Source organism: Cucumis sativus, chromosome 5, assembly GCF_000004075.3.
Source record: "Cucumis sativus cultivar 9930 chromosome 5, Cucumber_9930_V3, whole genome shotgun sequence".
NCBI lineage: Eukaryota > Viridiplantae > Streptophyta > Magnoliopsida > Cucurbitales > Cucurbitaceae > Cucumis > Cucumis sativus.
The window spans coordinates 22,657,619-22,682,838 of record NC_026659.2 but is presented as its reverse complement, the minus strand read 5'-3'; the positions used below and the strand labels follow the sequence as shown (position 1 = coordinate 22,682,838).

The 25,220-nt window shown below is 37.0% G+C and overlaps 1 protein-coding gene and 1 long non-coding RNA gene across 2 annotated transcripts; one reads left to right on the top strand and one right to left on the bottom strand.

Moving 5' to 3' along the window:
• LOC101219330 (structural maintenance of chromosomes protein 4) lies at positions 1 to 25,220 on the bottom strand. Its single transcript, XM_011657130.2, has 28 exons — positions 24,735 to 25,220; positions 24,528 to 24,617; positions 23,500 to 23,601; positions 23,207 to 23,383; positions 23,003 to 23,133; positions 15,049 to 15,127; positions 14,763 to 14,920; positions 13,656 to 13,731; positions 13,406 to 13,534; positions 13,197 to 13,341; positions 12,794 to 12,924; positions 12,295 to 12,447; positions 12,018 to 12,207; positions 5,939 to 6,072; positions 5,215 to 5,373; positions 3,526 to 3,834; positions 3,255 to 3,431; positions 2,942 to 3,025; positions 2,656 to 2,865; positions 2,491 to 2,580; positions 2,283 to 2,404; positions 2,047 to 2,199; positions 1,861 to 1,968; positions 1,630 to 1,690; positions 1,007 to 1,141; positions 741 to 828; positions 568 to 640; positions 1 to 482 (listed from the first exon to the last, which is right to left on the bottom strand). Exons 1-28 carry the CDS (start codon positions 24,885 to 24,887, stop codon positions 362 to 364), a joined length of 3,738 nt encoding a protein of 1,245 aa, XP_011655432.1. The 5' UTR covers positions 24,888 to 25,220; the 3' UTR covers positions 1 to 361.
• Positions 6,005 to 6,670, top strand: LOC116403844. Its single transcript, XR_004216730.1, has 2 exons — positions 6,005 to 6,142; positions 6,472 to 6,670. It is a non-coding gene; the product is annotated as an uncharacterized LOC116403844 (long non-coding RNA).

The following is a 25,220-nucleotide window of genomic DNA, read 5'->3' as shown; positions in this document are numbered from 1 at the left end:
TAAAACTAAATAATAAAGACTTGAGTTATCAAATTAGCCGTTAGTTCAATGTTAATTGACATCACTTTTGTTCGAGAATGAGATGTCATCTGCCCCGGTTGCTTTGTGCCAACTCCTTTCAACTAAATGTGGGGATACAATGGCTCATCCATTCATCATTTGAAACGTCCAATTACACACAACTTACAAATACCTATGTTCAATAATGCCTTTGAACATCAAACTTCCACCACAAATATGCCATTTGAAGTGGCTTACAAACAAATTGCAAAAACAAAAAGATAACTACTTTTCTCTTCCTTTCTGTTTCTTTGTCATATATATATATGTACACACACATATCAAAACCAAAAGGAAAATGTCAAGCAATTTTCTCACATACTGAAAAGCTTCTTGGATTGATGGTTATGCTCTTTGTGCAGTTATTGGTTTTATAGATCCCCACTAGTCTGTCTGCTAATTCAAACATATTGTTCCTCAAGCTGTACAAATTACAAAACACAAAATCAATCATAAATAACATTGCCTCCCTGAATACTAACTTTGCACTTGGTGGGTTCATCAAACCTTATAATGATGAATTGAGCATCCTTGGTTCTGTCCTTCACATAATGCCCAACAATCGATACGTTTTTGAAATCTAAATTCACAATAACAATACGTAAATGAAGTGGATCTTTTTATCTATGCAATATAAGCAGACAGGGAGATGAAAATAATTAAATGCTCGGCAAAGATACCTAAAGCAGCATCGATTTCGTCCATCACATAAAGCGGAGTCGGTTTGTAGTGATGAAGAGCAAAAACAAGAGCTAAAGAGCTTAGAGTCTGAAAGAAACAGTGATTCCATTAGAATTTAACATATATGCCACATGATAAATGCCAAGGGGTGATAATGAGATAAGAAATCTTGTTACTACGGTAGTTTAAAGGTATTCAGAATGCATTTATCAACCCTTTTGCAGAAAAAGAATATGCATTCAAGATTAATTAGAAAGCAGCCAACCTTTTCACCACCAGACAAGTTAGCGATATTTTTCCAGCTCTTTTTCGGTGGCCTGACACTAAAAACAACACCTTCAGAGAAAGGGTCCAAAGAGTCCACCAGCTCAAGTTCTGCATCACCTCCAAGTGTGATCATCTGTCAAACAACATCAATGGAATATATCAAAGTGTACTACTCAGAAATACAACTAGCAACAAAGGACAGAAAGAAAGGCCACTAGAAGGCTGTTAACCATCAAGTGGAATTGTGATGCCCAATTTAAGAAAATAGTTATAAAACTAACAAACAAAGAATGCGAGAAAGCGTAAACAATAGAAAAATTGACATGCAAATTTATGTAGTTTGTTAACAATGCATTAGTTTCATCCACGAATAGAGAGAGAACAGTTTTTTATTAGAGAGAAAATATCAAATCACATGTGGTGGAGGTTCCGAGTTAGGGAATTTATATATGGTGCACTCCTCAAATCCCTAAGGCCAAAATCATAGACTTCATGCTTTGTCATTCGAAGCACCAGATAACATATTCAAAATATTCCAACACAATCCAAGTGGTAGAGCATTCAAACATGAATGTAAAAGTGAGTGACAAATAAAAAGAGAGAATAAGCTTAGATGAGAACCTGGTACATTTCCTTCAACTTCAAAGATATAGTATTAAATCCGGACATAAACTCGTCCAACCTAAGAGTATATAAGCAAATAATTAATAAGCAAGAACCCAAAAAAGAATAGTGTTGTTGAAGTGTGGATATAATTGAATTTACTGCTAACTTGTCAACTTAAAGCTTTTGGGTTCATTTAGTCATTTACAGTTATTGCAGTACTTAAAAAGAGAAGAAAATTTCATTTGCCTTTTTTTCTTCAATTCATCATATTGCTTCTTCACGATATCACGCTGCTGAGTGACTGTATTGAGATCCTCAACTCTTTCATTATACACCTCCACTTTCCTTCGATATCTGTCAAGAGATGGCATTTCAGAAAAAGAAGCAAGTGGAGAATCAATGCATAATAAAACTAAAAATGAGTAGTCTTACTCAGTGATTGAATCAAGGTTTGGATTCATTTCTTTTAGTTGTGCATCAAGCAGTGTTACCATTTCAAGAGCCCTTTTCAGGTCACGACACTCAACAATGTCTTCTGCAAGAGTTGCCTGAAGCTTCTCGGGGTCAACAAGATCTTTATGAATTCTGCCCACAAGATATGCAATACAAATGCTTCAACCAAAAAATTCATACTCTAAAAAGTTCTTTATCTTTCAAAAGTTACTTACTGATCCATATGCTTTGATAAAGCAGTCTGCAAATCATCAAGCTTTGTCCTGTAACCCTTCTCTTTCAACTCTAATTCTTTGTACAACTTCTTCAAATCTTGTAGTTTGTACTCAGTGTCAACCTATGTAGCCAACAACCTATCAATTTTGATTCTCAATCTACGGTAATACAAATAAACAATATAGTTATAGGTTCATATGGGGGCACCTCTGATCCTTTGAGTTCATCCATAGTCTTCTTGACTTTGTTATAGTTGGCTTTGGATGTGTCACAGACTTCTTCTTGCAGATGAATTAGCTGCACCACGAAATGTATAAAATTCTTCAGGAAAGAGAACAAAGAAGCATGGAAGTGGACAAGTAAGCAATTTACCTTTTCGGTCTCTTTATAATTTTCTTGAACTGCAAATGCTTTAACTTCAATATCTTTGAATTTTCCTTGCAAATTATTCTTCTCCTCCTCAAGCCGTTCCTTCTCCTTTTTTGAATCTTCAATAGCCTTTGTCAACTTCTTCATTGTTGCTTGGTCTGATTCTATTTGAACTTTATAGCGATTGATATCTGTTCTGGTCTTATTAATATCCTACAAAGTACCAAAATATGAATATCTAACAAGTAATTCACTTTTCTATATATTGATGAGTAATAATAGTACGTACAGATTGAATCTTAGTCACTTTGGACTTCTGAGCTTTCAATCTTTCACCACCAGCATTTTCTATCTGACTCTGAATTTCTAATGCCTAAAATAGGCAGAGACATGATTAAATTCAAAATATTGTCATGAAATCATCTTAAACAAACTGAAACAAATAGTTCATGTAAAAGGATTTGCAGCACTAAAATATAAATATAGTCAGATATGTGAGAATATATACAATAAATCAATTGACATTGCACTTCCCCCTAAATATATCATAGTGAGATATAAGAAATCTCAAGGGAAAAAAAACAGTCATGCTCCTAGCATACCTTCTCTGTTAGCTTTTTCGATCCTAGCACAAGTCTACTGATCTCTTTCTCCTCTTCCAAGATAAAATTCCTCAGCTCCTCCAGTCGATTAAGCTCATCATCTTTTGGTTTTGATGCAGCCTCAAGGGAACTTAACTGTTTTTCAAGATAGCTGTGTTGTGAAGTCAAACTGTCAATCTGTGGGGACAATTAAAAGCAGACAAACAGAACGTTAAAATTATGTCAACTATATTTATCAAGAGACAACTAAAGAGACAATAAGTGAAACTACATCTTGTTGACTTTTTGCTAATAACATCTCTAATTGTTCAACTGCTTTCTCTGAAACTTGGTAAAGTTGCACAGCATCAGCAATTCTTAGACGGATTCTGTTCAGTGCATCAACCATATCTGAAAGATCTTTCTCAGCTTTTACAAATGCTTCTTTTGACACACTGGCAGATCGAATTGATGTACCCATCTTACCACCACGAGGCATACGTCCTCCACCACTCATGGTTCCAGATTTTTCCAACAGGGCGCCATCAAGAGTTACAACACGTCGAAAATCTCTATTACCACCATATGCAATTCGTGTTGCCTGAGAAGAACAAAGCAACATGAAACCTCACTATAAGTCTGAAACTCAAATAAACTTTAAATAGTTATATTACTGTGAGAAAAGAAGTTTATCTCGCTTGAAGTTATTTATTGCAAGGAATGATTAAACCTGCATTTTCTTCTTCATAAGAATAGAATCATATAGTTTTTAGAGGTTGTTTGGTTCAAGGTTTTATAAATGTTTGGGAATATAAGATGTTTGTAAATAAAATGTTTGAGAATATGTCTGAAAATCACTGTGGTTGTACATTCCTGCTATCAAGATTTTAGGGAAAAAAAGTTATTTTGTATTTAATTTATGAAATTAAGTTTGACAAACGTATATAATAGTAAAAGATTGATTAATTAAAGAATAAATATCATTCAATATATTGACAAAAAATAATTAAGAATTTACTATAATTTTTATTGTAAATATTTGAAAGTTGCATAATTTATAATTAAAACTAATAGAATATCAAATTGATTATATTCTAATTTTAATTTTAATTAAATATGATAAGAAAACATATTTTCGTAAAGTTAATATTATCAAAAAAATAAAATATGTAAATGGCAAGAGAAAAAGTTAAATTAATACTAATGAAATAAAAAGAAGTTTGCATGAGGGAAAAGATGGTAAGAAATTCACCATTTTCTAGGGTAAAGCAAATCCAATGGTGGAAAATAATAAAGATGCATGGAAAAGTGATATTCCCATAAAAATGAACAAAACTGTTAGACCACCTATAGTACACCAATACAGTAGGAGGAAGAAGGGCAAAGAAAAGAAGGAGAACGAGTTGGTTGAGAATTGTAACAGCATAGGGGGACCACAGTGAGTGGGACGGTATTGGGGAGGGGAACCACAATAGGTGGGGAGTTTAGTTATAAATAACAAAGGGAAGGAGTGTGGGAGGTAGCTTTTTGGTAAAGGAGTTTTTCTGTGTATTCTTGAAAGAAAGAGTAACAGAGAGAGAAGAGTCCAGACGATTGGGATATACTGTTCCATTCGTCTTTGTTTTATTGTAATTTCTTATTACTATCAATATAGTATTATTCCAGTACTGTTACCTAGTGTTGGATCATCTTGTGTTCCATCAAAAGCCCATCTAATAAACCTGGGCTTCAAATGCCCAAACACATTCTCACCTCAAAAAACCTCCAACCCAACGGGATCCTATTGCCTTTGGTACAACTTCCCAACGTGAATTCATTTGGTTATCAAAATTATAATAATAAGACAGCAAGGATCCACTCATTTACAACATTTTTTGTACACGTACAAGCTCCAATAAAATTCTTTCTTAACATGTGCATAATCTTTGGCAGTTAAAGACAATAAAAAGTTTATAACGCACAATAAAGTACTAGAACCAACCTGCTCAAGATCCTTAGCAACAACTGTATTCCCCAATGCAGCAAAGAAGGCAAGCTTCATCCTATCATCTTGTACCTTAATTAAATCAAAAAGCCGAGGAACCCCCTCAGGAGTGCTAACTTTTGCCTTCAACTTTGACAAATGATCAACCTGCTTCTCCTGCATGTTGAAATAAAGAAAAGATGAGTCATCATTCCCAATTTCGAATTGCATGCTTAGCTTATTAGGATGACACATGTTTCCATGCTAGGTCATATTCTAGAACTCTAGAAATTAATGTCACATCATAGACCGTGTCGTGTCCATTCCTCATATGTGTTGTGCTTCTTAATTTCCTATTGTGAACAAGCATAAAAATTTAAAAGTACAATTTTATTGTGATCATCAAAATACCAAGTATTAATATAATTAGATTATTCTTAGGAGATATTATTCTTAGGAGATATTATTCTTAGGAGATATTATTCTGGAGATATTATTTGATATTATTTCCTTAAGTGTATTTCTCTATGGTTATATATAGGCTTGTATCTCTATTAAGTAATTAATGAAATATAGATTAATTCCATAAAATCAACACCAAGTACATAAGTTTATTCCTCAAGTTACAAACAGGAATGAAACTATAGTTTCTTTCTTTCTTTTTTTTTTTTTGAAAAGGATATGTGAGACGAATAATTTCTTAGAAGAATGAAATTTTGTTTGTCGACATGATGAATGATACCAATATCATGAAAGTTGCAACACCAAGATTTTCTCTTCGCAGTAATTCTACACAAGCCTGTGCAGCACCAGATGTTTCCACTACAATATAATCAAGTCCAGGGCAAGCCGTTGATATTGCAACATCATACTTTGCTGCAAATACAACACCAGTAAACCAAAATTGTAAATACCTGGGATGAAAAGACTAGATACAAGTTGTAAGGTAAACATATATGTTGTTCATGTACAAATACAGTCAGGAAACAGAAAGAACTGTGCTATACATAAGTTTACAAAGGCACATAATAACAAGAGGCATGACAATAAAATTCAAAGTATCGATGCATGTAATAACCCAATGAAAAAATTAGGATTGTAGATGGGTCCCTTGCTCCTAATGCGGGCAAGGGTCGTATTTCTTCTTTTGAGGGTCTCACTTTATAGAATGTGCTACATGTGCCTAAGATATTTTACAATTTATTGTCTCTTAGTAAGATAACCAGGGATCTTCATTGTCAAGCTGTCTTCTCACTTGATATTGTTTCTTTGCAGTACTTTAGCTCGAGGAAGATGATTGACACTGTTTGGCACAATAGGGAATTCTATTTCCTTGACGATGACGCTTCCTCTAGGGATTGTTATAGGACTAGTTATTGTCATCTTATTTTTCTACTTCTGAAAAAGATTGTATGTTGTGGCACTTTCATCTTGGCCACCCAAATTTTCAATATATGAAGTATCTATTTCCTCATTTATTTTCTAAAGTGGATGTCCCTTCTTTGTCTTATGATGTGTGTATCCGTGCAAAGCAGCATAGAGTCTTGTTTTCGTCTCAGCCCTCCAGACCTACCCAGTCTTTTACCCTCATTTATAGTCATGTTTGGAGGCCCTCATGGATCACCACTGCTTCGAGGAAACATTTGTTTCATATGGGACTTTCTCCTACTGATAAATCTGAGGTCTCATCAATATTTCAACAATTTTACACAACTGTTGAGATACAATTCGACACCAAAATTGCTATTTTGCGTAACGATATCGGTCGTGAGTTCTTGAATTATACCCTTCATGAATTTTCGTCCCCTAAAGGGATTGTCCACCAAAGTTCATGTGTCGATACTGCTTAACAAAACGAGGTAGCTAAACAAAAAACCATCACCTCCTTGAAGTTGCTCGCTCTCTCTTGTTGTCTACTGCTCTTCCCTCCTACTTATGGAGAAGTGCAGTCCTCACTGCAGCTCATCTTATCAATAAAATGTCATCTTGAGTCCTTCACCTCTTGACTGTCTCAAGGAGTTCTACCCTACCATACGGCTTGTTCCTGATGTTCCTCTTTGTGTGTTTGGATGCTTGCCTTCGTTCACAATCATGGCCCAAACCATACAAAGTTTGCTCCTCGTGCTCAACCATGTGTTTTCGCGGGGTATCCTCTACACTAGAAAGATTATAAGTGTTACCATCCCCCTCGAAAGTATTTCGTGTTTATGTGTGACTAAACTTTATAATAATAACTTGTGTGTTGAAGATGATGTGGTTGATGTGGTTGGGAGGAGAAAACTAATTTGATAGCTCTATAAGAGAACAAGGTTACCAGAAGTGATGAAACTCTAGCAAAAAAACAGGTGGGTTAGACAAGCCAGGATAACTCAGACAAACCAAGGAGTTATGATCCCTCTCTTGACATGCTTATTGCCTTGAGAAAGAGTACTAGGTCCTGTACAAAGCACTTTGTGTAATTACATGTCTTACAGTAATCTATCGCCTAAGTTCAAGGCTTTCACTACAAGCCTCGATACTACAACAGTACAAAGAACATACATAAAGCTATGGAGAGTTTAGAGTGGAAGACTCCTGTGATGGAAGAAACGGGAACGCTTGAGAAGAATAGGACATGGGACCTTTGCAAATTTCCTAAAGGGCACAAGACAATGGGATGTAAATGGGTGTTTACTCTAAAGTACAAATCAGATAGGACCTTAAACAGGTACAAGGCCAGACTTGTTGCAAAAGGGTTCACTCAGGCTTATGGAGTAGATTATTCATAGAGAATTGTTCATGCAGCAAAGTTAAACACAATCACGATTCTTCTGTCTGTTGCAGTCAACAAAGAGTGGTCTCTCCATCAACTTGATATAAAGAATACTTTCCTAAATGGTGATTTGGAAGAAGAAAGGCGCATGAGTCCTCCAGGTTTTGAAGTTCAATTTAACCACCAAGATTGCAAGCTTCGAAAATCTCTTTATGGTATGAAACAATCCTATAGGGCATGGTTCAACAGATTTATCACCTTTGTTAAATCTCAAGGCTTCACTCACAGACATTATGATCACACACTATTTACAAAAAAGTAAGAATCTGGGAAAATTGTTGTGTTGATTGTGTATGTCGAAAACATTATCCTGTCAGGAGATGGTATTGCTAAGATTATCGGGCTTAAAAAGAATATGGGTGACGAATTTGAAATCAAAGACCTAGGAAATATGAAGTAATTCCTTGAGATGGAGGGGTGAGATTAAAGGAAGGAATCTTTGCTTCACAGAGAAATATACTCTTGATATGTTAAAAGAAACACGTATGACTGGATGCAAACCTATTGATGCTCAAATGGAATTTAATGCAAAACTGGGAAATTCTGTTGACAAAATTCTTGTTGATAAAGAAAAGTATTGGCATCTAAAGGGAAAGGTGAGACCAAATATCTTTTATGCGGTTAGTATTGTGAGTCAGTTTATGCAGGCACCTTATAAAGAACACATGGTAGCTGTGAATTGTATTCTAAGATATTTGAAAACTACTCCAGGTAAAGGCCTGATGTTTAGGAAAACTGACAGAAAATGTATTAAGGTTTGTATCAACTTTGATTGTGCAGGATCAATTACTAACAAAAAGTCCACTATTGGATACTACACTTTTGTGTAGGGTAATCTTGTTACTTGGAGGAGTAAGAAGCGTGGTGTTATCACCGGGTGCAGTGCTAAAGCTGAATACACAGCTATGAGTTTGGGAATCTGTGAAGAGATCTAACTCCAGAAAGTTTTGTCTGACCGAAGAAGCTCTTCTGTGATAATAAACATACTATAAGCATAAGCTAACAACCTAGTTCAACGTGACAAAACGAAACATATGAAGATTGACAGACATTTTATAAAGAAGAAACTTGATAATGGCAACATCTGTATTCCATACATTTTGTCTAGTCAACAAATTGCTAATGTTCTCACCAAATGATTGCTTAGACAGAACTTCGATTCTTGCGTTAACAAGTTGAGTCTTATTGACATCTAAGCTCCAACTTGAGGGGAGTGTTGGAAATATGTTGAAAATAAGGGATTAGTTAATTGCTTACAGCGTCAAGGGTATTTTTGTATTTTTATTGTACCTAGTTTTATTTTTTTATTTGTGTTAAGGCTTCTTGTCGCCTAAATATATTCTTCCCCTTTGTATTCTTTGGATTATTAGAAAATACTAAGAGCGGCTTCGATTATGGTTTTTTCTCCCCACACGAGGGTTTTCCACGTATACCTTATGTCATCTTCTTTCCAGTACTATAGTATTCATTTTCTTGGATTTATCATAAGCTGTGATGGTATTTCTGTTGATCCCAAAAAGATTGACTCTATTAGTTCTTGGCCACAACCAAAAACTCCAAAAGATATTCAATGCTTTTTAGGTTTAGCTTCTTTTTATAGAAGATTCATCAAGAACTTCAGCACCATAGCAGCACCTTTGACAAACTGTTTAAAGAAAGGCAGTTTCCAATGGGGACAAGTAGAAGAAGACAGTTTCTGTAAATTAAAATTAGCCTTAGCTAGTCCCCCCTGTTTTAAAACTACCAAACTTTGATAAACCATTTGAAGTCACTGTAGATGCTTCGGGTTTAGGTATAGGAGCTGTCCTTAGTCAAGAAGGTCACCCTTTAGAGTACTTTAGTGAAAAAATAAGTACTTCTAGACAAAATTGGAGAACCTATGAACAGGAACTATATGCCCTAGTGCGTGCTGTAAAACAATGGGAACATTACCTACTTGCTAATACTTTTATCTTGCTCACTGACCACTTTTCTCTTAAATTTCTGAACTCCCAAAAAACAATTAGTAGAATGCATGCCCGATGGCTACAATTCTTGCAAAGATTTGATTTTGTGATTAAACATACTTCGGGTAAGTCTAATAAGGTTGTGATGCTCTCAGCCTAAAAGGTATACTTCTCACCACCCTCCAATCTCAAATAATTGCTTTTGATCACCTTCCTACACTGTACCCTACTGATATTGATTTTAGAAGTATTTGGGAAAATTGCTCTAACCATAAACCTTGTAAAGATTACCACATTGTTAATAGTTTTCTCTTCAAAGGTGATGTTTTGTGTGTCCCTCATACATCTTTAAGAGAAGCAATAATTAAAGAAAAACACTCTAGTGGATTAGTAGGACATTTTGGCCGAGACAAAACTTTGGCTGCAATTAGCTCTAAATTCTTTTGGCCACAACTCAATAGGGATGTTACTAATTTCATCAAAAGATGCTCCATTTGCCAAACAGCCAAAGGAAACTCTCAAAATACAGGTTTGTACACTCCTTTACCTATTCCTTCTACAATTTGAGAGGATTTATCTATGGATTTTGTTTTAGGATTACCAAGAACCCAAAGGGGCCATGATTCTGTTTTTGTAGTTGTAGATCGCTTTAGCAAAATGGCTCATTTTATTCCTTGCAAAAAAACTTCCGATGCTTTGAATATAGCTAACTTGTTTTTTCGAGAAATTGTTAGATTGCATGGAATTCCTAAAACTATAGTTTCGGATAGAGATGTAAAATTCTTGAGCCATTTATGGAGATCCCTATAGAAGAAATTCGACACCAACCTCCTGTTTAGTACCGCCAGCCACCCACAAATTGACGGCCAAACAGAGGTGACCAACCAAACTCTTGGCAACCTCATTCGGTGCCTTAGTGGGGACAAGCCTAAACAGTGGGACCTAGCTTTACCTCAAGCAGAATTCGCCTTCAACCACATGGCAAACCGCTCAACAGGGAAGTCCCCATTTGAAGTTGTATACACTAGTCTCCCTCGGGTAACTTTTGATTTAGCTAATCTACCTTCTCTTGTTGATGTCAGTATGGAGGCTGAAGCAATGGCTGAACGTATCTCCAAGCTACACCAAGAAGTCAAGAGTCATCTAGAGCTTGCTAATGACTCCTACAAAACAGCCGCCAACTATCACAAACGCTTTAAGGAATATCAAGTAGGTGACCTAGTTATGATGTAACTTCAAAAGTCAAGACTACCTGCTGGTCATCACTCCAAAATGACCAACAAGCGCATGGGTCCATTTCAAATATTGGAAAGACTCGGCCCCAATGCTTACCGAGTAGACCTCCCAGCAAACATGATAATCAGCCCATCTTTTAATGTTGCCGACTTATCACCTTACTATGCACCAGATTCCTTCTCTTTAGCTCCCTAATCTTCACTCGAGGTCGAGTTTTATCCTAGAGGAGGGGTTTGATGTAGAACATCTCCCTTCTTGATGTTTCTTGAGTTTTATCCTAGAGGAGTGGTTTGAATTACCATTTTTATAGTTTAGGATAAGTTATTTGAATTAACAATTTTGTATCTCGAGTTAGTTATAAATAAACTAACTCAACTCCAAGTTAAACTAACTCAACCCCAAGTTAGTTTAACAACTCTTGTAATCTCCAGCCTATAAAAAGGCTTCTCATTTTCATTAATAGATCATAAAAAAAAAGAGGCATTATACATAAAAATTTCTAGCTTTGCAATTACTGCATCAATGTGGAAGATGAGCTTTAGAGTGACCATCCCAGCTAAATTGTGGTTTTATGTAATGTTGATTCTTTTAAAGGGATTTCAACTAGAACTTATTTTAAGTAGTTTCTTTTAAAGGAAAAAGAAAAAAAGTTGGTACAAAATTCAGTCATCGTGTGAACACGTCCAGTAAGGGTCTTAGGTTGTTACAAACTTACAGTGCCATATGCCCAAAATTGCATTATGATTTTTATAGTCCATGGTGGGAAGTTTTAAAATATCAAAAGCGTTAACATCAAAAGAATAATATCTCAAATATAGAAAACTCACCGTCAATAGCACCTAAATCACCCATTCGCCCATATATGCCCTCAATCTCGTTGGTTTTCTTTGCCTTCAAAATTGCTTTAAGCACTGATCCCTGACTTTTCTCTGAATCCATAACAGATTTAAGTTCTGCAACCTTCTGTCTAGCAGCATGTTCTACAGGAATAAGTGAGCCTTGTTCCTTAATACACTCCTAAAAAGATAGTCAATCACTTTCATCATTTACCAAAGCATAACTGCATAAAAGAAGATGATGGAAAATTTCTCTTAAAACACATACTTGCTCTTCTTCTTGAGCTTTCAAGGTTTCCAATTTTCTCTTTTGAAGCTCAGTTTTAATCTGTTCAAGCTTTGTAGACTTTTCTTCTATGTTTTTCAGTATGTTAACCATCTGCTTGCGAGCATCATCAAGAGCTGCACGACCACCTTCATGCTGAAACAATCACCATAATTTCAGTCAACAAGATAAAATGCTAACTCCATATCTCCTAGATAGAAATCCCCACTGTCAAATTATTATTAAAGGTCTTATATTATCATATTGTAGCCTTCCCTTTAATTTTATAATAAGTATTTCTGTTTTTCATGTTCTGCAGGAAAAAGAGGTACTATCAATGATAGGAGAAAAAAAGACATGTAAAGTGCCGCACGAAATAGTCTGAGAAGATTCCGCAAATGTGTAGACCACACTGTGAAGTAGAAAGGGTTATTCTAGATAGGAATAGTTGGTGTGTAATCATTACTGTGTACTCCAAGAAATGAATTTGCGACAATTTTACCTTCTGACTCAATAGTTTGCTCTCAGTACATGCGACATTAAGTTTCCCTCTGTGCTCAGTCAGTTGCTTTTCCCAAGGTTCTAGCTCAACACGAACAATCGCAAGCTCTGAGCGGTACCTCTCAGTTTCAACTAGAAGCAAATGAAATAAAGAGTAAAATAAATTACAAAAATGTGAATTGCACCATTGCCTCAAACAAATACTCAACCTCTATAAAGTTCTGTCTAGCAAAAGAAACTTCAAACTTTTAGGCAAGGTTATAAGAAAATTTAAAAAACACAATAATAAAAATGAGGATTTAACAAACTCAGTCAACTGATTTGAAATAGTGAGAGCTTGATTAGAAAAACAAACAAAAGACAATCATCAACCACCACCCTCAAACACAAGAAAATTAAATTACCTTTTGAACTCTCTTGAATCTCGTCCAAGATTTTTTCCTCGTCTGTGAGAAGTTTTTGGAATTGTGGAATACTCTCCTCAAGCTTCGGAATCAAGCTTGTTGATTCTTCACACTCCTTTCTTAAGCCATCAATTTTTGTAGAATCCTGTAATAAAAGACAGGATAAGATTTATGCATGTGCTCAATACAAATTGGACATTATTTCACACCTTTTCAAGCTTATCATCAAGTTTCTTAATCTTTTGCTTTATGTGCTTCAAATCCTCACGGTATTTAATATCCTGACGTTCAAAGTCCTTAAATTTTTCCTTGGATCTTCGCAAGTCATTATCAAGTTCCTGGATGCACGAGTACAAAATGTGGGTCAAAAGTGGTCACATAACATAATACCATTTTGAAATCAGGTCAAACAAAAAGAACATGAATCTTTTAACAAAGTTGGAAAAAAGTACAACAAACCTCTTTTCTTTTCATATTTTTTTCATGCACAGCTTCAAGCTCCTTCAACTCCTTGCTAGTTTCACGAATCTTTTCCCTACAACAAGAGCATCGGTCTAAAGAACCTAAGGGCCTGGAGAAGAGGGCTCACCCTCCCCCAAAAGAACTACTTAAATAGTCTTCCAATTAACAAGAGTCAAGACTCAAGAAAATCAGATCACAAAACAAATTGATATAGCTTTTACACCAACAAGCAACATTGAGCTATACAAATGTGGTTTTATTTGGCAAATGAGAAAAAAAATTCATCAAAATACTTAGCTTAATGAATCGATTTATTCTAAATATTCCAATTTCATTCCACCCAACTCTGACCTGAATAAGTGGTCAAATGTATACCTCAAAAGATTAAAATTAGAAAACTGCACATAAACCAACCAACAAAGCATATAGAATCAAGCTAAGAAATGCACAAACGCAGCCATAGAAACATTTAAATCTAATTATTGAAAATAGAGACGAAGAACAAACACAATTTTATGTGAAAACCCTAGTACAAGCAGAAAAACCACGGGGTAGTTTTTTATTTTCTAATACTCATAAAGGTACAAAGGGAAAGTATTTACAGGCAACACGAGTCTAATTAACATAATAAAAAATGGGGCAAAGTAAATTACACCCTTGAGCTTTCAACATGACCTAAGCCCATTATTTCTAACACTAATCATAAAATGAATAAGTGAAAAGGTAACTACAATAATAATTAACATCAAAGTACTCAACCCACACTAAAAAGATACTATTGTACTTATAGCTTGTCTCATGTTTTAAACAATAGCATGCAAACCAAAATAACCAATACCTATAGAAATAGCTACATCCAGCCAAAAGAGCACTAATAACCACCTATAAACTTTTTAAAGAAAACATAAAAACTCAACTATTGGAAGCCATCAATTATAACATTTATTGAAGCTCAAGACTCAATGTGATGGAATTAGGACTAAATTTTACCTACTTAACCTTAGTATGAGCATAAAATCTAGATCTTTTTACTAGAGTGGCGAAATAAAGAAAGGGGAAAAGTGAAAAGAGATTAAGAAAAGTGAAAAGAGATTAAGAAAGCACCTCTCAGTTTTCTTATTTGCCTCTAAGGTGGACACTTCATCTTGCAGTTCAGTTATTCTCTTTGTAGTATCCTCATGAGCTAGTTTAGAGGCTTTCTCTCGCCACTTTAAATGTGATAATTCTTTCAACATGTATGCTTCTGCTTCGTTCTTCACCCCCTGTTATGTGCAGATGTAAAAACTGTTTTTTTTTTTTCTTTCTTTTTATCTCTTTATCTTTTAAAAATAAAAACTATTTCATTTATATATCAGAAAATATTTTTAAGTGCAGAAATAGGGAACTCTACCTCCAAGCCATCTCTTTCCTTCTCAGCTAACTTAACCATTTGCACCACACCGGTACGTTTCTCATTGAGGGCCTCTAGCCTGAAAGACCAATATAAATGGTTAAAATCCAGTAAAAATAATAATAATAAAATAATATATATATATATATATATATATATATATATATATATATATATATCCATAACAGCAATGATAAATATATGGATTAAACTAACCCTGTCTGATTTGAAGAAACTTGAAAACCTAATTACAATCAACTACAAAAAAACAGGGGAGTTGACATGTCCCAAATAAAAAAGATTGGGTACTTAGGGCAAGGTAGAGGTGACCAAACCAAAAGATCCAAGCAAGAAGATGAAAGACACATTGTTTGTAGAAAAGAAAGAAGAATAGTGTGATGATAAAGATCCTTAAAAGCATGTTGGCAACCCAATTGCAGTTTTCCACGAAGGGGAAGAAGACAGCACAATTTTTTGGCAACCCATTTGGTCTCACAAAAATTTTACCCTTTTCATAGACCCTACCCAAAAGACCCATGACCTATGTATTCTGTTTCTCCCTAAAACACAAACCCAAATCCAATTCTAATTTGGACATCATTCCCTTTCATTAATGTCTATTGACAGAACCATACACAATTTAATGAAGTACAAGAAACACATCCCCAATTGGATTTTCTTCACTCTTTTTTACATCCGTGGGTGTCCGTGGGTGTCTGGGCCAGCTTATGTGTCCTGTCTAGCTTATGTGCACCTCGACTAATCTCACGAGACTACCCGTCTGACCCCTACAACATTTGGGTGTCAACGAAACTCATTGGAGATTAATTCATAGATAGGTGACCACCATGGATTGAACCCATGACTTCTTAGTTAGTTATTGAAACTATCTTCCTTTTCACCACAAGGCCAATCCATGATGGTTGATTTTCTTCACTCTTATAAAATGGGTTTTTCCTCGTGTTTTGAAAATTCTGCACATTCTTTTTACGACAGAGGATTTTTTGAACAAATTATTTATGGGGTTCATTGGCTTGTCATGAAGATTGGGTATCTTTTACGTTGAATGTTCCAAGATATTTTCGTTCGAGTGGCTTACTTTTTTATTTTTACCTTCATTTTCGTTTCAAAACTCAAGGATGAGTTTTTTTTCTGGGAGGGATAGAATGATGTATTAGGAATATGGTATTATGGTCAAATCCTTAATCTATTAGGATTAGGATTAGTTTCTTTGGTTTATTAGGATTAGGATTAGTTTCTTTGGTTTATTAGGATTAGGATTAGTTTTCTTTCTAATTATAAATGAAATATTTGTCTTCTTGTATTCACAACTTTTAAAACATTAATAAAATTCTCATATTTGGTATACATCATTTTTCTATCACTAGAAAAATATAGGACTCAAAGGTGTTATTGGTGAGAGATGAGAGAGAGAGAGAGAGAGAGAGAGAGAGAGTGCTCCCCTGCCGTCTTTCGTGTTGATGGCCTCCGACGATTCCTTTACCTGCAACCTCCCGTCCTCACTGCTCTACCTACTTCCTCCGCTTATCTCTTCATCCCCGACTGACTTCACCCTCTCCGATCATCTCCTCACTGAACGAATATGGGGACATCAAAACGGATTTCGACAAAAATCGAAAATAAATCCTTCTCGTGTGAGTTTGATTCGAATAGTAGAGGAAGGGTGATACGCCTAACCGAAGCTCATTTGAATAAGTCATATACCCTTTTAGGAGAGGAAACCCTTTTTGGCTGGCTGACTGACTGACTCCTTGGAGGAAGTTCTGCAGACCCCGAAGCCCCAAAAATTTTTTAGAAAGACATTCTGTAATGGAGGTTTCACCTGGATTCAAAAAACGACAAACAAGAGAGGAAGCTTTTTGGAGATTTCGAAGGTGCTGAAGTCAGGGAAAAAAGGAAACATAGTGGTCCCAGCTGGTGTTGATTTAAAAGGATGGGAAAGTTTTAGGCGCTTATTGATGAATTTTTTGAATGATGAAGTCGACTCTAGGGCCTTTCATTCTGAGAAGAAATTAACCCATAAGCCTTCTTTTGGAAACAGAATGGAAACTCATTATCAGCCTCGTCATCCTTTGCGAATCTCTAACCATGGAGGGTATCCAAGGGTAACTCTTAGTCAAGAGGAAGGCAGAAGCAAAGGAGAAAAAAGAGTTAGAAAGATTTGCTGGGAGGACACACTGGTGGTCACTAAGCGCGATTTCCATGACGATTGGCAGAGGATTCTGGATGTCCTTCAGAATCAAACACAAAAAACCTTTATTATCAACCCGTTCCACGCTGATAAAGCTTTGCTCGAATGCCCTGATCAGACGATAGCTAGACTTCTCACGATGAACAAGGACTGGGCTACCTACGGCCCTTTAACCTTGAAAATGGAATGGTGGGATCCAAAAAAACATGGGAGAATGGCGCTTGTTCCATCTTATGGAGGATGGATTAAACTAAGAAATTTTCCCCTGCATTTGTTGAACGAGGAGGTGTTTAAGAGGGTTGGTGATAAGTTTGGAGGCTTCATTGAGTTTGCGGAAGAAAATTCGAGCCTCATTAACTGTTTGGAAGTGAATATCAAAGTTAGAGGGAACTACTGCGGCTTCATTCCAGCGGATTTTGAACTGATAGAAGGACCCGATTCTTATCTTGTGCAGGTGGCGTCCTTCCAAGATCCCAATCTTCTTATTGATAAAGTCGCCGGAATCCATGGATCCTTCTCGCCGGAACAAGCTGAGAATTTCTTCAAAGGTCCGGGTGGCCCGGATCCGAATCCGATTGATATTTGGCGTGTGGAGAAGTCGAACTCAAGGCTGGCAGTTTTCGCTTTTCAGAATTCTGAGATGGTGAGTACGGCGACAGAAGAAGCTGAGAAGTTCTGTCCTTCTCTGCAAACTGACGGAGAGATTAGAGGAACAAATTCAAATTTACCGCCCAAGCAAACCCTAATGGATTTGACTAATAAATTGGGCTTGACCAATGAAATGGGCCTCATTACAGAGGTGGGCTTCCCTGATTTAAAAGGGAAAGGCATAGCAGTGGATGAAGTACTTACTCAACAGCCCACCAATATTAAAAAGCAAACCAGCTTTTTATTAGAGAAAATTCCCAAGCTACCGTGCCAACCAACCCCTGTTACTAAAATTACCCAAGCCCACCAAAATTAAGTTTGCAGAAAAGGAAGAAATTCGACCTTTCTTTAAAAACAGTGTGATCTGCTCCACAAACCAACCTGACGGCAGGGGAGGCTCTTCAACCTCAACGTTCATATCAGACTGCATTCATGGAGAAATAGATCCAACTTTGGACGTCTCTATTTCTAGCTCGGGCAGCCTCATCTCTGAAAATAAATTTGCTCCTCTTGAAGCCGAAGACGTGCAGCACATCTCGGATTCTTCCTCCGACGTCCAAAGACTCTTCCACGAGGTAAGCACCACGGAAAGAGACAGGGAAGAGGGTCTCCAGATAATAGCTGTTGAGGATACCAGTGAGCTTCCTTTTTCCAATGAAGAATTATTTGAAATTGAAAGCGTAACCGAGTTAGAACCAGCAGCTTCTATACATAATCCTTTTCCATTGAGTAAGGAGGTGATAGCGGCTCTACTTGAATATGATCTATGCATTCGGGCTGTAACCAGAAAAGGGAAACAACATAGGGCCTCCTCGAACAACAACAAAAAGCTTACTAGAGAAGTCAAAGCACTGCTAGGTAGTTGGGAAAGGGAAGCCCAAGCGGAAAAAGATAATAATAAGCTGGGCTGTGAGGGTGATCCATGTTAATTATCTCTTGGAATGTAAGGGGTATTAATGCTCGCCCCAAAAGAGCGATTGTGAAAGAGTTGCTTACGAAATTCAATCCAGATGTGGTAATTCTACAAGAAACTAAAGTAAGCAGTGTCGATCGTCAGTTGGTGAAGTCCGTTTGGAGTAGTCGGTTTGTTGGATGGGCTTCCTTAGAGGCTTATGGTTCGTCGGGTGGTATTCTTATTTTGTGGAAAGAGGATTCACTCACGGTAGATGACTCAATTCAAGGGGAGTTCTCTGTTTCTATTCACTGTAAACTCAATGCTGGTTTCTGTGGATGGATAACGGCTGTTTACGGCCCCTCGTCTTATAAACGTAGAGACCAATTCTGGATGGAGCTTTCTAGCTTATATGGTTTGTGCAACGATAACTGGTGCGTAGGGGGTGACTTCAATGTAGTCAGATGGTTAAATGAGAAGAGCTCTGGCACTCGCCCGACTAGAAGTATGCTTCGATTTAACAACCTGATTGAGGAGTTGGATCTGGTGGATATTCCCTTCCGAAACGGAAGGTTCTCTTGGTCCCGATCAGGGGTTAGGCCCGCTGCTTCAAAGCTCGACAGATTCCTTCTTTCCAAGCCTTGGATGGAGTTCTTTAGAGAAGTAAGTGTGGAAAGACTTCCTCGTACCACATCGGATCACTTTCCGATAATTTTAAAAATGGGGGCTCATTCCTGGGGTCCCACACCTTTTAGATTTGAAAATGCTTGGCTGGATCATCATCTTTTCTTTAAAAATGTTGAGAACTGGTGGGGCAGTTTGGAGGTTGATGGCTGGCCTATATTCTCTTTCATGGAAAAGCTAAAAGGTCTGAAAGCCATCCTAAAAAGTTGGAATAAGGAGACTTTTGGTAACATTTTCTCCCAAAAACAGGTGCTGATTGATAAGATTAACTCTTTTGACTCACTTGAAGAGTCAAGCTGCCTCAACGAGGAAAATGTGAGTCAAAAGATTAACTCTTTTGACTCACTTGAAGAGTCAAGCTGCCTCAACGAGGAAAATGTGAAGGAAAGAGAAAATTGTAGAGGGGCTCTGCTTGATTTGATTGTGAAAGAACAGAAGTTGTGGATTCAGAAGTCGAAGCTTCACTGGCTTAGGGAGGGGGAGGAAAACTCAAGCTTCTTCCACAGATGGGTTTCGGCTCGTAAAAGTAAAAGTATTATTTCTTCCTTGGTTAGTATTGATGGGAAGACTCTTGTCACAGAGAAGGAGATTGTGGATGAGATCCTCAGCTTCTTTTCAATGTTATATGGCACAAGGATCTCATCGCCGTTTATTTGTGACGGTCTTAATTGGAGAGGCCTTAGCTTACAGGATTCGAATTTACTTGAGGCTCCCTTTACCGAAAAAGAAATTAGAGAAGCTGTCTTTGACTTGGGTTGTCTCAAGTCCCCTGGCCCTGATGGCATGACTCCGTTTTATAAAAAATCATGGAACATTCTGAAGTCCGACCTCGTAAGGGTGTTCCAAGATTTTTTTAAAAACGGAGTTATTAATATATGTAGCGAGACTTATATTTGCCTCATCCCCAAAAAGAAAGAGGCGGGCCGTGTCAGTGACTTCAGACCAATTAGCTTGATCACCTCCTTGTATAAAATTATCTCCAAGGTGCTTGCTTCAAGGCTTAAAAAAGTTCTTCCATCGATAATTAATGACTCTCAAATGGCTTTTGTGGAGGGAAGGCAAATCCTTGATGCTATTTTAACTGCTTCCGAGGCTGTTGATGAATGGTCTTTAAGAGGCAGAAAAGGCGTGCTTTTGAAACTCGATCTGGAGAAAGCCTATGATAAGGTGGATTAGTCTTTTCTTGATATGATCATGAAACTTAAAGGCTTTGGTAAGAGATGGAGGAAATGGATTTGGGGATGCTTGTCGACAACTAATTTCTCCATCATTGTCAATGGGAGGCCTAGAGGAAAAATTATTGCTAAAAGGGGCATTCGTCAAGGTGATCCTCTTGCTCCTTTTCTTTTTACGATTGTGGGAGATGCTCTAAGCTGCCTTATCCACTACTGTAATGAGAAAAGGAGTTTAAGAGGCTTTCATTTTGAGAACCTGGCAGAAGATTTAACCCATCTTCAGTACGCAGACGACACGCTTCTTTTCTCTTCCTGGGAGGATGGAAATCTGGAGAACTGGTGGAAGGTGGTTAATATCTTTCTTATGGAGCCGGTCTTTCCCTTAACAAAGCTAAAACCTCCCTGATCGGTATTAACCTTAGCAATGATGACTTAGCTCCTTTTAGTGAATCTACGGGATGCTTGGTTGATAATCTTCCCTTTAAATATTTGGGCTTCTCTATTGGAAGGGGTCATAATAGAAAAGAGATGTGGAACAATCTTGAAGAGAGATTCAAACACAAATTTGATAGGTGGAGGAATGTATCCCTCTCCAAAGGTGGTAGACTAACTCTGGTGCAATCAGTTCTCAACAGCCTCCCTTGTTATCTCTTCTCCCTTGCTCAAGCTCCAGTTGGCGTTATTAAGAGATTGGAACAGATGATCAGGAAGTTTGTTTGGACAGGTGGATCTACGAATCCAATTGCTCATCTCGTCAACTGGGAATGCACTTCCACCCCAACTTGTTATGGTGGTCTTGGGATTGGCTCTTTTAGGCAAAAGAATATTGCTCTTCTCACTAAATGGTTTTGGAGGTTTAGTAAGGAAGAAACCTCATTATGGAGGCGATTAATTGTGGCCATCTATGGTTTAGATGAGAATGGGTGGTCTACCAAAGATCCAAACAGGGGAAAATCTCATAGATTATGGGCTGGTATTTTAAAGCATAAGGAGATATTCTTCAATTTTTCTGCTTTTGTTTTGGGAGAAGGAACAAAAATCAAATTTTGGAAGGATAAATGGTGTCGCGGAAACACTTGCAGAAAAATTCCCTAACTTATTCTCTTTGGCGCTGAATAAGGAAGCTTATGTGGCTGAATGCTGGTGTACTGCTACTTACTCTTGGAATTTGGGCCTTAGAAGAAATATGCTCGACAACGAGATTGCCAATGCGGCCTCAGCTTTAGAAATTCTTCACTCTTGGGCCCCCACTGAAAGGAAGGATAGTCTTAAATGGACTCCTAACATGAATGGCAATTTCACTACAAAATCCACTTTTCTTAACTTAACTAAGAGAACCCCCAACATTGCCGTTCCCTTGATTCGCCAGATTTGGAAGAATAAAATCCCAAAGAAGGTGAAGTTTTTCTTATGGTCGCTTGCTTACAGAAGCCTCAACACCCATGAGAAACTACAAAAAAAAAATTCAGAACACATTGCTTAGCTCCTCGATGTGCTGCCTATGCGCTAAAGATGAGGAAACCTTGGATCATTTATTTTTACATTGTCCCTTCACAAGAAAAGCTTGGAACACTCTGTTTGGTATTTTTGATTTGGAGCTTTGCCTTCCTAGCAAGATTGTTAGCTGGATGATTGAAGGTCTTAACATCAGAGGTTACAGCCCTAAAGGAAACATCTTATGGAAATGTGCGACGCGTTCCCTTTTGTGGAGCATTTGGAAAGAAAGGAATAGCAGAATTTTTGAAGATAGATTTAATTCTTTTGATTCTTTTTGGACTGTGATTCAACACACAGCCTCTTGGTGGAGTACGAATTACACCAAACACTTTTGTAATTATAGCCTTTCTATGATTTTCAACAATTGGAAGGCCATTATGTCTTAGCTCCTTAGCTTCTTCCGGGGAGGGCCCTCTTGTCCCTCGCCCTTAGGATGTTCTGTTTTGTTATATGAATATACTTGTCTCTTATCAAAAAAAAGAAAAATATAGGACTATCATACAATTATTTGACGACGTAATTTTGATCTCAAAAATTGAAAGGAGATGAAAAATATTTTTTTATCTCTTTTAATCCCCACTTATTCTATATAATAGATAAATTGTATATTGTCAGCCTTTAAATTAAACTAAATAACTGTAAAAACCAGTATAGTAGAACTAGTTTCTTCTCCATGAAACTAGCGCTTAAGACCAATTATTGGAGTATCTACAGATGTCCCAAGAGCGCTAATGGTAACACTCTCACAGAACAATGGCACTACAGTGCAAGAGAAGACACAGTTGATGGACAAGGAAAACCAATAAGAAACTATCCACCAAAAAAATTGAGGAAAAAAACACTCACTGCTTGTTTGACTCGTCAATCATTTCAACATATTTGATGGTTCCGATTATATCCTCAAGATATTCAAGAAAGCCCTCATCATGAGGTCCTTGAGCTTTTGGCTTCATCAGTGAAATCTGCTCCACTTCACCCTAATAAAACCAAAGATATAACAAATTTTGTAGAAATATTTCACTAGAATACAACCAGAGCTATTGAACTAACCTGAAGAATTAAAAAGCGATTGTTGTCCAAGTCAACTCCTTTACCCTTCAATTTTTTGGTAACTTCAGTGAAGTTACTTGCACGATTATTAATGTAATATTTAGAAGAGTTATCACGGAAGGCAGCCCGGGTTATAACAAAGTCACTTCCTGGAACAGCTTCATATGCTCCATCATCCTGCAAATTTAGTCAACAACATAAATAATACTGAGTTACTGATTCTAAGAAAATAACAGTTTATGAAAACATGGCAGACATTAAATAGTAAAAAAGAATTGTTGATCAAAATTTACCAGATCAACTATTTCTTGGAAGTGAACTGAAACACTTGCACTCTCTAAATTCTGGTGATTGGTAGAATTATGAATTAGCTCCGAAACTTTGTTGAGTCGCATCTGCAAATCATTTTTTACTATTAGAAACAAGAAGGAAAATTTAATAACTCAATTCCATTGTATTGATCATATCATTTTTATGTATACTGTGCCTCCATGTAAGAATGATAGTCATGCATTATTATTCCCTTTCCTCTATACTATGTCCAATTTATAGCAATAAGAATTGACTCATTCATTTCAGTATATGATATCTTCTTGTTTCACCTTCATCTTTCACTCATTATCTAAAATCTCATCCCGTATAAAAAAAATTTACTCGTCACAACGGCACTTGAAAAGTTGAGCTACCTTACAAACACCACTACATGCAAGACTACAACTACAACCATGATAATTTCATGGTTTTCATATAGAAATTTGGTGGAAAGCGCAAGCCTAACTGAAACCTCAAGAGTACAACTACAATCACTTCAGTAAATCCACCTTCTATTGAATCCCTTGGGTAATGGGTGTCCAATATCTCACTATGAAGTTGATTAAAAGGAACAACATAATGAGAAAGTCGATGAACTTGGTTGAGCTGCATGGAAAAGAACTAGAGTGTTTTATTTCAGGAAGCACAGCTCAACCAATGAGTTTTTCCTTCGAGGGAAACACAAGGCCAATGATAAATCAAGTTTAGGGTGCCCTAATCAACACAAACCAATCCGTGACAAGTGTTGAGAACTCCTGAAAATCTCTTGAAGCATACACTGCTACAAGATGGCTCGTGGATAGTGGAGCAACTAAACGCACAACAATTGAGATTAGATTAAAAACTCAGATAGAAAGTTGAGTAGAAACGAAAGTGAAACTGTAGAAATGGTTAGTTAGGTAATAGCCGTAAACTAAATAGTGCGCAAACTGAATCTCCACTCTTTACATTTGAAAACATATTCCACAGCCAAAGTCGTATTGTGAGCTCTAACAAAAGGCGAACCTACCTGTTTAGCTCGCTTTCCGAAGACAAATAACATGGCATCAATTACATTACTTTTTCCACTGCCATTGGGTCCAACCACTGCAGAGAAACTCTGAAACCACAAAATGTAGATGGAGAAAATTGAAGTAAAGGAGAAGTGAAGTATTTCGACAAAATGAATTGTGAGCAGGAAATTGGAAAAACCCTAGGATGGAAATGATTGAGCAACCTTATGGAAGGGTCCAACCCGTTGTTCACCAGCGTAGGACTTGAAGTTGGACAAAACCATTTCCTTAATGAAAAGCCTGGGAGTTGTGGAAGCTCCATTGGTAGAATTCGCGGTTTGGGGCATCAGGTCATCCACAGGTTCGGTGGAAACCATTTGGGAGAAGAAATGGGTGAAACGAATGAGAAAGGTGGACTGGAAGGGAAATGGAAGTAGATCCTTTGAGTGAAGGGAGGGTGAGGGAATCGGAGGTGAAAGGGTAGGTGGAAGTAAGAAGATATATCCTTAAAAGAAGAAAAACAGGAATTAGGGGTAAGAAGATGGTGAATTAGGTGATTGAGAGATGAATTGATGAACGTTTGGTAATTGGTTGAGGAGAAGTGGAAATGGGTTGCAGTTTCGTCGTGCAATTGAGAGAATTGAGGTTGAGGACGTAGAAGAAAAGAGAAGAGAAGAGAGAGCGAACAAGTTTGTTTCACTTTAGGTAGA

Excerpts from the sequence above, each read along its gene's own strand:
- LOC101219330 (XM_011657130.2), bottom strand. The coding sequence starts at position 24,887 with ATGGTTTCCACCGAACCTGTGGATGACCTGATGCCCCAAACCGCGAAT. Across the intron at positions 13,732-14,762 it reads GCAAATAAGAAAACTGAGAG|GGAAAAGATTCGTGAAACTA; the intron begins GTGCTTTCTTAA and ends CTCTTGTTGTAG. Across the intron at positions 12,448-12,793 it reads GCAAACTATTGAGTCAGAAG|CATGAAGGTGGTCGTGCAGC; the intron begins GTAAAATTGTCG and ends TGATTGTTTCAG.